Source organism: Anolis carolinensis, unplaced genomic scaffold (assembly GCF_035594765.1).
Source record: "Anolis carolinensis isolate JA03-04 unplaced genomic scaffold, rAnoCar3.1.pri scaffold_10, whole genome shotgun sequence".
Taxonomy (NCBI): Eukaryota; Metazoa; Chordata; class Lepidosauria; order Squamata; family Dactyloidae; genus Anolis; species Anolis carolinensis.
The window spans coordinates 28,410,369-28,422,969 of NW_026943821.1; the positions used below are offsets into that span (position 1 = coordinate 28,410,369).

General features: G+C 41.3%; 1 protein-coding gene across 1 annotated transcript; it reads left to right on the forward strand.

The window, feature by feature from the left end:
* Positions 1-584: 584 nt before the first annotated feature.
* LOC134293806 (F-BAR domain only protein 1-like) lies at positions 585-5,353 on the forward strand. The gene is made up of 11 exons (XM_062962551.1): positions 585-595; positions 1,282-1,322; positions 1,404-1,471; positions 1,570-1,663; positions 1,764-1,875; positions 2,720-2,875; positions 2,958-3,090; positions 3,453-3,658; positions 4,153-4,202; positions 4,296-4,460; positions 5,018-5,353. Exons 1-11 carry the CDS (start codon positions 585-587, stop codon positions 5,038-5,040), a joined length of 1,059 nt encoding a protein of 352 aa, XP_062818621.1. The 3' UTR covers positions 5,041-5,353.
* Positions 5,354-12,601: the final 7,248 nt, after the last annotated feature.

The following is a 12,601-nucleotide window of genomic DNA, read 5'->3' on the forward strand; positions in this document are numbered from 1 at the left end:
TTTCCTCTTCCGAGTCTTGCCTTGTCTTTAAAGGGGAGCGGTCACGATCCTTACTCAATGTCTCAACCTGTAAAGAAGTTCCCATTTGGGATTTTCGCTGCCTAAGTTTTCTTGCCAAGTCTTCTTTATGTCTTTTAAATTGATTCAGGAGGACAGATTCCCTTTCAATATATCCCTTTATGTCTTTTATGAGTTCTGTATTGAATGAAGAAATACATTTTCTCTTTTCCCAAAAAGAATTATAGTCTTCCAAGGATCGTTGTTGGGCTGCTTTCAAAAGAAGGTTTATGCCTTCCTGTTTTAACTCTTGAATAAATTCTTTAAGCTGGTCAATGCCCAATTCCACTATGCTTCTGCTTTTTCTTAAACTTGAATCTTTTTGTAAAAAGTCTCTGAAGCCTGTTGGTTCAGTCTCACGATCAGATAAATCAAAGTCCTCAGGGATTAACTGTAAGCATTCCTGTAGTTTACTTATATCCAAATTATATGTTTTATTTTCCATGTCCTCATAAAAGAAAGTTTGCAGAAATTGCTCTGCCTGGGCTTGAGTTTTTCTCTTCTCCTCCTCCTGCCCCCCTGTTTCCATGGTTACTGGGTGAGTCAAGAAAAGGGATTCTACTTTCGTTTTTGCTGCTTTTGTTTGCTTAATGGCATTTGGAGCCCCCTTCTCTCTGCTTTTAGAGAAAATTACTGGTGCTTTAAACATTACAAAAGTCTCTCCTTTATCAGAGTCAACATGTAAAGCCTTTTGCATTAAAAATTATATTACTTATTTGTAATTATTATATTATATTAATACCCAGATCGATCTCTCTTGAAGGAGGCTCAAAGCAGTTGCGATGATGATTTAATAATGGCCATTAGATGTATTGATTGACTGACGGGCTCCTCCCGTTTATCTCCGCAGGCCCCGCCTCCCGGTTGCTCCTCGAGCCCCTCCCCCTTCTCCTCCCCCTCCCCCGAGAACGTGGGCGGGGACTCCGGCCTGGACTCGCCCCCCCCCCCCGCGGCCCGCGGCCCCGCCCACATCCCTGTGGGGGGGCGGAGGAGGCGGGGCCCCGACCCCTGGGCGCCCCAGGCCCCGCCCCCCCGCCCCGCCCCCCCCGGACCCCCCGCCCCCTGCCGAGGAGGAAGATGGGGAGGGCACCCTGGGGGGGGTCCCGCCCCTCCTCCAACTCCGCCTCCTCCTCCTCCTCCTCCTCCTCCCCCGCCCCCCCCCCCCCAGCGTCAGCAGCGGGGACTCCGCCTCCAGCCCCTCCCCCTGGGGCCCCCCCGCGGAAGGGACCCCCACGAGGACACGCCCCCCCGCACGGACCCCAACGGTGAGTGGGTCACAATACGAAAATAGAGTAAATGAATACATGAGACCTCAGTGGAGGTGGATGTATGTCTGTGAACACAAGTCCAGGAGGGTCACCTGGGGTCCAAGCGCCCCTCGGCCATTCCGGCCACTTGCCTGTCCAGCGAGACGGTGAGCGAGCGCCGGTCAGCTTGGGACGGGATGGGAGGGGGCCGTCGGTCGGTCGGGCCGGTCACCCCATGAACCCCCTTTTTATTTTTATTTTCCAGCCCCGGTCCCTGAGCCCCTCCCCGCTCTGGAGCCTGTCGGCCCCCCCAAGCGCCGCCGAACGGGCCTTCTTCGTGGCCACCCAGCCCGGGATCGGTGCGTCAGAGTTGGGTGAAGTGTCCTTCCCCCCCCCCTCCTTCCTTCCTTCCCCCCTCCCTCCCTCCCTCCCTCCGCGTCACGCTTTCTTTGGTTCCAGGCGTGTCGAGAGGCCCCTCCCCGGTGGTGCCGGGCTCCCAGGGGGGGCTCCCCGTGGCCGCCGCCTTCACCGAATACGTCCACACCTTCTTCAAGGAACACGGGCCGGACAGGTCAGGAGAACAATGTGGTATCCAGAGTCTGCTTACACCTCAGTGGAGGTGGATGCATGTTTGTATCAGACCTCAGTGGAGGTGGATGTGTCTCTGATTTACACCTCAGTGGAGGTGGATCCATGTTTATATCAGACCTCAGTGGAGGTGGATGTGTCAGTGCTTAATGCTACAATGGAGGTGGATGCATGCTTGTATCAGACCTCAGTGGAGGTGGACGTGTCTCTGATTTACACCTCAGTGGAGCTGGATCCATGTTTATATCAGACCTCAGTGGAGGTGGATGTGTCAGTGCTTAATGCTACAATGGAGGTGGATGCATGCTTGTATCAGACCTCAGTGGAGGTGGACGTGTCAGTGCTTAATGCTACAATGGAGGTTGATGCATGTTTATATCAGACCTCGGTGGAGGTGGATGTGTCAGTGCTTAATGCTACAATGGAGGTGGATGCATGCTTGTATCAGACCTCAGTGGAGGTGGACGTGTCAGTGCTTAATGCTACAATGGAGGTTGATGCATTTTTATATCAGACCTCGGTGGAGGTGGATGTGTCAGTGCTTTACACCTCAGTGGAGGTGGATGCATATCGCTATATTATTATTATTATTATTATTATTATTATTATTATTATTATTATTACCACTGCTATGATTATATATTATATAATATATTATAATATATGTGTAATAATAATAATTACAATACTAGGGACTATAATAACAATGACAGTAATAATAATTCGATAGTAATACTGTAATAATAAATCATTAATAGTGACATTGGTAATAGTAACAATAGTGGCAATCATCATCTTCATCACCATCTCCCCCCCCCCCCCCGCAGCTGCCTGGTCAAGGTGACCGGGGAGATGACCATGTCCTTCCCGGCCGGGATCCTGCGCGCCTTCAACGGCTGCCCTTCGGCCCCCGTCCTGAGCTTCCGCCTCCTCCGCACCGCGGCCATTGACCACTTCCTGCCCAGCCCCGACCTCCTCTTCAGGTGAGGAAGCCTCCGGTGAGAACGGTCAGCCACGGCCACCTGGCAACGGGCTGACCCCGCTCTCCTTTCTCCGCCCGGCCAGCGACCCCTCCCAGAGTGACCCCTCCAGCCGCGACTTCTGGCTCAACATGGCTGCCTTGACCGCCCAGCTCCAGCGGCAGGCTGACCAGGCCCCGGGGGCCCCGTACTACAACGTCACCCTGCTCCGATACCAGGTAGGCGAGCGGTCACCCCTCCATGACTGACCCTTCCCTCGGACTCATCGCTCCCCTCAGACCTCAGTGGAGGTGGATGTGCCACATAGTTGATGATGACAACAGTAATATAATAATAATGAATCCCTCCCTTTTGATCTGGACCCTTCCTTTGGTCTCCTATCCACCATGAGACCACAGTGGAGGTGGATGTGTCTCTGATTTACACCTCAGTGGAGGTGGATGTGTCAATAGGAATATACTAACAATATCACAATATAACAATAACGAGTCCCTCCCTTTTGCCCTCGGGGGGGGGGGGGCGGGATAGGTAATGGTCATCCCTGTGCAACTGACCCCCCTCCTTCCTCCTCCGGCCGCAGTTCTCGAAGCAGGGCCAGTCCTGGGCTCCCTTGCGGCTGGCGGTCAGCTGGGACTGCGACCCGGAGGCCACCCGCGTCTGCGTTGACTACGGCTACAACACGGCAGGGGCTTCGGCCGCCCCTCCGCCCGCGCTGACCAACGTCCAGGTGCTGCTGCCCATCGAGGAGCCGGCCGACAATGTCCGGCCGCAGCCCAAGGCTGCCTGGTGAGCCAATAATAATAATAATAATAATAATAATAATAATAATAATAATATATTATTATTATTATTAATATTCATATAATATATTATTATTATATAATGTTGAGAAGGTATGGCGGTGATGATGGTCACAATACCTTTAAAACACCCTGCTTTTCAAAAAACAGTACCTATTTACCTACTCGCCTTTCGCTTCCAAACCCGCTAGAGCCTTGTCCGTATTATTATTATTATTATTATTATTATTATATAATGGTTGTGAAGGTATGGCCGTGATGATGGTGATGATGCCTTTAAAACACCCTGCTTCTTAAAAAACAGTACCTATTTACCTACTCGCCTTTCGCTTCCAAACCTGCTAGAGCCTTGTCCATAAACTCCCTCCTTTCCATTTTGTGGGCACTTGCTATCCTTTCAGTGGACGCCCTGTCAAAACACCTCCCTGCCCCCCCCCAAAATCAAGCAGTACCTATTTACCTACTCGCCTTCTCATGCAGGAACCCGGAGGAGAAGCGCTTGCAGTGGCACCTGGGGGACCTGCGCTCAGGTGAGTGAGGGGCGGGGCAGGGGGCGGGGCCCTCAGGGTGGGCATGGCCTCGGCTGACCCCTCCCTCCCTCTCTCTCCCTTGACCCTTTGCAGGCTCCGGCCGGCTGACGGCCACTTGGCGCCCCCTGGAGGTTCCCAGCCGCCCGGTCCCGGTGGCCGCCCAGTTCTCCAGCCAGGGCGGGTGCGTCTCGGGCGCCGGCGTGGAGCTGATGGGCAGCGCCTTCCGCATGTCCCTGGTCAAGAAGAGATTCGCCACCGGTGAGGACGATGGGAGTTGCAGTCGTCCCCCCCACGGGATGATGGGAGTTGTAGTCCAAAGTGTCAAGGATGCTGGGAAGTCAGAGCAAATGTAACTTAGATATTATTAGTATTTTTGGGACATTTCCAATGATGACGGATTATAAATCCCATCCATTATACAGGGCAATGGGAGTTGTAGTCCAACATCTCAAGGAGGTTGGGAAGTCAGAGCAAACTTAACTCTATTATTATTATTATTATTACTATTATTATTGGGACATTTCCCCTGAGGCTGGACTACGAACCCCATCAATTATGCAGGATGATGGGAGTTGTAGTCCAACGTGTCGAGGAGGTTGGGAACTCAGAGCAAACTTAACTCTATTATTATTATTATTAGTATTATTATCATAGTTATTGGGACGTTTCCCCGAGGCTGGACTACAAATCCCATCCGTTATACAGGGCAATGGGAGTTGTAGTCCCGTCCGTGAGTTACAGAAACGTGTCTGGAAATTGGGGAAAATTTCTACAATTTTTCCAATTGTATTTTATTATATTTTTTTCCGCTGCAGGGATTTATCTCGCCGGCTCTTAAGCAACGACGGACCCTTTTCTGGCTTGTTTTATTTCAGTGTTATTATTAATTAATTTTAGAGAGAATCTATTTGTGTGTTTTTAAATTATTATTATTATTGTCGAGGGAGGCGCGGGCGGATGTCGTGATGCTGGAAGATCCGGGCGCCAAGTTTTATTTTTCCATTATTTTTTGAGAAGGAAAGAAGGAAGGAAGGAAGGAAGGCAAAAATAATTTTTTTCTTCGTAAATTATAATAATGTGGCTCTTTTTTTTAATATTGAAAGAAATATATTGTTTTTTTATAATTAAAACAAAAAGAACATAAAAGCAAACTGTGAGCTGTTGTGTCAATTTTGTGAGTTCGGGCCATTTATTTTGCTATTTTCTTATTATCTTCATTTTGTGAATGGATTATATTTATTATTATTATTATTATTATTATTATTATTATTATTATTATTATTATACATAACTATATGTCTTATCTATCTATATCTATCTTCTATATCTAACTATATGTCTTATCTATATCTATCTTTATCTATCTTCTATATCTATATATCTATATGTCTTATCTATATCTATATCTATCTATCTTCTATATCTAACTATATGTCTTATCTATATCTATCTTTATCTATCTTCTATATCTATATATCTATATGTCTTATCTATATCTATCTATATCTATCTATCTTCTATATCTATATATCTATATGTCTTATCTATATCTATCTTCTATATCTATATATCTATATGTCTTATCTATATCTATCTATCTATATCTATCTATCTTCTATATCTATATATCTATATTTCTATATCTATCTATATCTATCTATCTTCTATATCTATATAACTATATGTCTTATCTATATATCTATCTATATCTCTCTATCTTCTATATCTATATATCTATATTTCTATATCTATCTAGATCTATATATAATCATTCTATTATTATTGTAGTATATTATCATATTATTACTATAATATTATTATTACATTATTCATTATTCATGACTACATTCGCCCATCATTGAATTAGGTTATGATTTTACAAATTAATCACCAAAACATCATGTTATACAACAAATTTGACAGAAAAAGCAGTTCAAAACGCAGTAATACTATGTTGCAATTACTGTATTTACGAATTCAGCACCAAAATGCCACGATGTATTGAAAACATTGACTACAAAAATGCGTTGGATAATCCAGAACGTTGGATAAATGCGACTCTACGGTATCCCAATGGAGACGCTCTAGCATTCCGACGTCTGTGGTTCTTAGTGTGGCCCCGCCTTCTTTCCCGAGGGAGGGAGGAGGCGCTGCTCTCTGTCTCCATCCAGTGGTGAAATCCGCGCATTACAGGCGGAGAGAAAGTAAATGGAGAGGAAGCCGCTGTGTGTTTGTCTCCATCCAGTGGTGAAATGCGCGCATTACAGGCGGAGAGAGAGTCAATGGGGAAGAAGCCGCTGTGTGTGTTTGTCTCCATCCAGTGGTGAAAGGCGCGCATTGCAGGCAGAGAGAGTGAATGGGGAAGGCGGCGCTGTGTGTGTTTGTCTCCATCCAGTGGTGAAAGGCGCGCATTGCAGGCGGAGAGAATGTGAATGGGAATAAGCCGCTGTGTGTGTTTGTCTCCATCCAGTGGTGAAAGGCGCGCATTGCAGGCGGACTGGAAAATTCCCCGCATTGCCCTCAATGGAGAGGGAGGAGGAGGAGGAGGAAGGCCTCTCCATGGAATATTCTTCAAATACCCTATATACTCGAATATAAGCCGACCCGAATATGAACCGAGGCACCTAATTTTACCACAAAAAAACTGGGAAATCATTGACTCCAGTATAACCAGAGGGTGGGTCATATCAGAAATAAAAATAGATACCAATAAAATTACATTACCGTATATACTCGAGTATAAGCCGACCCGAATATAAGCCGAGGCACCTAATTTCACCACAAATAACTGGGAAATCATTCACTCCAGTATAAGCTGAGAGTGGGAAATTTCAGAAATAAAAATAGATACCAATAAAATTACATTGTGGGCGAAACGTCAGGAGAGAATGCTTCTGGAAACCAATTATTATTTCTAACATTGTACTATATTAATCATATACCACAATATCTATAATACACCACTAGTATATTATATTATTAGTATTATGTAACATACGAGTGCTAAATCATAAGTAGCATAAGAGATGTGGGTGAAACGTCAGGAGAGAATGCTTCTGGAAAACCCATTATTATTTCTTACATTGTACTATATTAATAATATACCACAATATCTATAATACACCACTAGTATGTTATATTATTAGTATTATGTCACATACTAGTGCTAAATCATAAGTTGCATAAGAGATGTGGGCGAAACGTCAGGAGAGAATGCTTCTGGAAAACCCATTATTATTTCTTAGATTGTACTATATTAATCATATACCACAATATGTATAATACACCACTAGCATGTTATATTATTCGTATTATGTCACATACCAGTGCTAAATGATAAGTTGCGTAAGAGATGTGGGCGAAACGTCAGGAGAGAATGCTTCTGGAAAACGAATCATTATTTCTTAGATTGTACTATATTAATCATATACCACAATATCTATAATGCACCACTAGTATGTTATATTATTCGTATTATGTCACATACTAGTGCTAAATCATAAGTTGCATAAGAGATGTGGGCGAAACGTCAGGAGAGAATGCTTCTGGAAAACCAATTATTATTTCTTACATTGTACTATATTAATCATATACCACAATGTCTATATTACACCCCTAGTATATTATATTATTAGTATTACATAATATAACTAGTGCTAAATGATAAGTTGCATAAGAGATGTGGGCGAAACGTCAGGAGAGAATGCTTCTGGAAAACCAATGATTATTTCTTAGATTGTACTATATTAATCATATACCACAATATGTATAATACACCACTAGCATGTTATATTATTCGTATTCTGTCACATACCAGTGCTAAATGATAAGTTGCATAAGAGATGTGGGCGAAATGTCAGGAGAGAATGCTTCTGGAAAACCAATCATTATTTCTTAGATTGTACTATATTAATCATATACCACAATATCTATAATGCACCACTAGTATGTTATATTATTCGTATTATGTCACATACTAGTGCTAAATCATAAGTTGCATAAGAGATGTGGGCGAAACGTCAGGAGAGAATGCTTCTGGAAAACCCATTATTATTTCTTAGATTGTACTATATTAATCATATACCACAATATGTATAATACACCACTAGCATGTTATATTATTCGTATTCTGTCACATACCAGTGCTAAATGATAAGTTGCATAAGAGATGTGGGCGAAATGTCAGGAGAGAATGCTTCTGGAAAACCAATTATTATTTCTTAGATTGTACTATATTAATCATATACCACAATATGTATAATACACCACTAGCATGTTATATTATTCGTATTATGTCACATACCAGTGCTAAATGATAAGTTGCGTAAGAGATGTGGGCGAAACGTCAGGAGAGAATGCTTCTGGAAAACCAATTATTATTTCTTAGATTGTACTATATTAATCATATACCACAATATGTATAATACACCACTAGCATGTTATATCATTCGTATTATGTCACATACCAGTGCTAAATGATAAGTTGCATAAGAGATGTGGGCGAAATGTCAGGAGAGAATGCTTCTGGAAAACCAATTATTATTTCTTTCCCGCCCAATTTGACCTGTCTCAGCCTGTGACGTGCGGGAGAATTGTCCAATCGGACGGCGACACATGGCGAAGAGGTGGGACCAAGGCCAAAAAAGGCGGCCGGATTGGGAGGCTAACATATATTTTAAATGACAACGGAGTGCGCATGCGTCAAGCAGCGCCCTGTTTTCGCGCCCAAATTGGCGAGCAGGAGAATCGTCCAATCGGGCGGCGACACATAGCGAAGGGGTGGGACCAAGACCAAAAAGGCGGCTGGATTGGGAGGCTAACATATATTTTAAATGACAACGGAATGCGCATGCGTCAAGCAGCGCCCTGTTTTCGCGCCCAAATTGGCGAGCAGGAGAATCGTCCAATCGGGCGGCGACAGATGGCAAAGGGGTGGGACCAAGGCTAAAAAAAAAACGGCCGTTTTGGAGGCGGGGCTTCTTCTTGGCTGTAAATTGTAAAATTTGCCTCAGACAATCTCGGGACGCCGAGAGAGAAGGCAGCTTGGCCTGGGAGCCATTCTGAAGGCCTGGGTCGGAAGAAAGAAAGAAAGAAAGAAAGAAAGAAAGAAAGAAAGAAAGAAAGGGCAGCCGCGGCTAGAAGGTCCGAAGAGACAGGCTCCGTTTCTGAAGCAGGTGAATAAGGGCCCCTTTTTACAGGCTCACCTGGTTCATTTGACTTCCTTTGAAATTAATCTGGAGTTTAAAGAGACGCCTTTCCTTTTGGGAATCACTTTTACCTCAGGAAAGGCTTCTCTTCCAATCCCACTTCATTTTATGTCGCTTTCCTTGTTATTTTGGGAATTCTTTACCTCAGGAATCTCCTCAAAATTGAAATAAAAAGAGGAAAATGCCTATTTTATATATTAGTCTTATCTTAATTTTATCAAAAATGGCATCAAATAGCACAAGATAAGGGTGGATAAAGGCTTTGTGAAACAGAAAGAAGAAAACTATTTCATTTATTAATATTTCATTATTTTTTTGCCTCAAATCGTCTCATGTCACAAAGCCTTGAATTAGAAAATACAGTAGAGTCTCATTTATTCAAGCTAAAGCTTGGATAAGCGAATATCTTGGAAAATAAGGAGGGATTAAGGAAAAGCCTATTAAATATCAAATTAGGTTATGATTTTACCAATTAAGCACCAAAACATCATGTTTTACAACAAATTTGACAGAAAAAGTAGTTCAATATGCAGTAATGTTATGTTGTAATTACTGTATTTACGAATTTAGCACCAAAATATCACGATATATTGAAAACAAAAATGGGTTGGATAATCCAGAAACTTGGATAAGCGAGACTCTACTGTACAGTTAAATATTCAGGGGAAAAAATGTTCACTGAAATATTTACAAAATCATAAAAATATTAATATTAAAATAAAAAAATATTTGCAGAAATATTTGCCAAAAATAAGCAAAGTATTTGGGGAAAAATATTCACAAAAATATTCATAAAAATATTCACAAATACATTCAGAAAAAAATCAATCATGAAAACATTCACAAACATTGAAATAAAATATTCACAAAATATTCACCCAAAAAATCATACAAATATTTGTGGAAATATTTGCCAAAAATAAGGAAAATATTTGGAAAAAATATTTACAAATACAGTAGTCTCACTTATCCAACACTCGCTTATCCAACGTTCTGGATTATCCAACGCATTTTTGTAGTCAATGTTTTCAATACATCATGATATTTTGGTGCTAAATTCTTAAATACAGTAATTACTACATAGTATTACTGCGTATTGAACTACTTTTTCTGTCAAATTTGTTGTATAACATGATGTTTTGGTGCTTAATTTGTAAAATCATAACCTAATTTAATGTTTAATAGGCTTTTCCTTAATCTCTTATTATTCCCTCAGAAATGGCAGCCTTGTGAAACGGATGGAAGAAATAAAGGCAAAATTTTTGAAAATTTCCACAGCTTTTTCTAAAGGGACCAGGTGAATATTGTTCTTTTTTATTTATTATAATCTGATTTATTTCTTATCCAGATCATTTCTTTTCACTTCTATTTTATGTATTAATATTTTAATATATTTTATTATATCCAACCAAAAAAAATAATAATTACAAGATTTTTCCATAGAAGAAGAAAAAGGCTAAAATTTTGCGTTGTTGTGAGTTTTCTAGGCTGTATGGCTATGCCCCAGAAGCATTCTCTCCTGACGTTTCGCCCACATCTATGGCAGGAAACCATAGATTGCTGGAAACTATAAGGGAGTGGTGAGGCTTTTATATATAACTGGCCTCGTTTCCAACAGACCTCACAACCTCTGAGGATGCCTGCCAGAGATGTGGGTGAAACGTCAGGAGAGAATGCTTCTGGAAACCCATTATTATTTCTTACATTGTACTATATTAATATATAATATATATTATATCAAAAAATAAATAAATTACAAGGTCTTTTCCAGAGAAGAAGAAAAAGGCTTAATTTTTGGGTTGTGAGTTTTCCGGGCTGTTCCAGAAGCATTCTCTCCTGACGTTTTGCCCACATCTATGGCTTGGAAACTAAGGGAGTGGTGAGGCTTTTATATGTCTGCGAAATGTCCAGGGTGGGAGAAAGAACCCTTGTCTGTTGCAGGCAAATATGAATGCTGTTATTGGCCACCTTGATTAGCATTGAATGGCCTGCAGTTTCAAGGCCTGGCTGCTTCCTGCCTGGGGGAATCCTGTGTTTGGAGGTGTTAGCTGTCCCTGCTTTTTGAGGTGGCAGCCCAGAAACTCACAACAACCCATGAAAGCCTTTGACAACACATGGCAACATTTTTGAAAATTCAGACAGCTTTCTAGAGGAAAGGAGTAGAATAATAATTGCATTTTTTTTACCAATCTGATTTATTTCCAGCCTTAAGACCCATAACATGCTATACTGAAAATTTTATATATATATATATATGTGTGTGTGTGTGTGTGTGTATTTGTATATAATGGACAATGTAATTTATAATAATATGATTTAATGTATATACATATAATATTGATAATAATATTGTAATGTAATAAAATATAATAATAACACAATATAATGATATTGATTATATATTTCATATAATTTTATATGTACATAGAAAGTATTAGCATGCACAATAATAGCATTATATATAACTATTGTACTACACCATCATACTGTAATGTTATTAAAAATATTACAGGTAATACATAACATAATTAATATTATATTGTATTATATTTTATGTATATTCAATATATTATATTGAATATAATATTATATTAATAATAATATTATATTAATAATATACTATATTAATAATAATATTATATTAATAATATAATATATTAATAGTAATATAATATTATATATCATTGTCTATTATATTGTATATTATATACGATATACTATATATACATAATACATATTATATTATTAGCATAGCATGTTACAGGTACAGGAGGCAAGATGGGAACTGCCTTCCTGGCCTTGCAAAATAGATAGAAGACAATGCCTGTTTTTTTTTCTGAATGCTTTCTTCCCACTCACTCTTCTCCCAGCGCTGAATTCAAGTCAACGTGAAGAAAGAAACAAAAGGTCGAGAGACAGAGGACGGAAGATGCTTGAAGACACCCTCGCAAGGACACCGCCTGCCTCCCAAAAAAGGTCGTTTTCAGGGTAATTGGTGTAATGGTAGGCATTTAATGTCTATCTTTGCATTAAAAAAAGGGTTACCTTTGCACACGGTTCCCCTCGCGTGTGGCATCGAAGAAGTCCCACTCGGGAACGGACGGGTCCTCCCTTTGTTCTAGGCAGATGATGGGTCTTCCTATACGGGCCGTAGGGGTCACAGCTTGGGGGTCAGCGGGGGGCCCCGCCCTG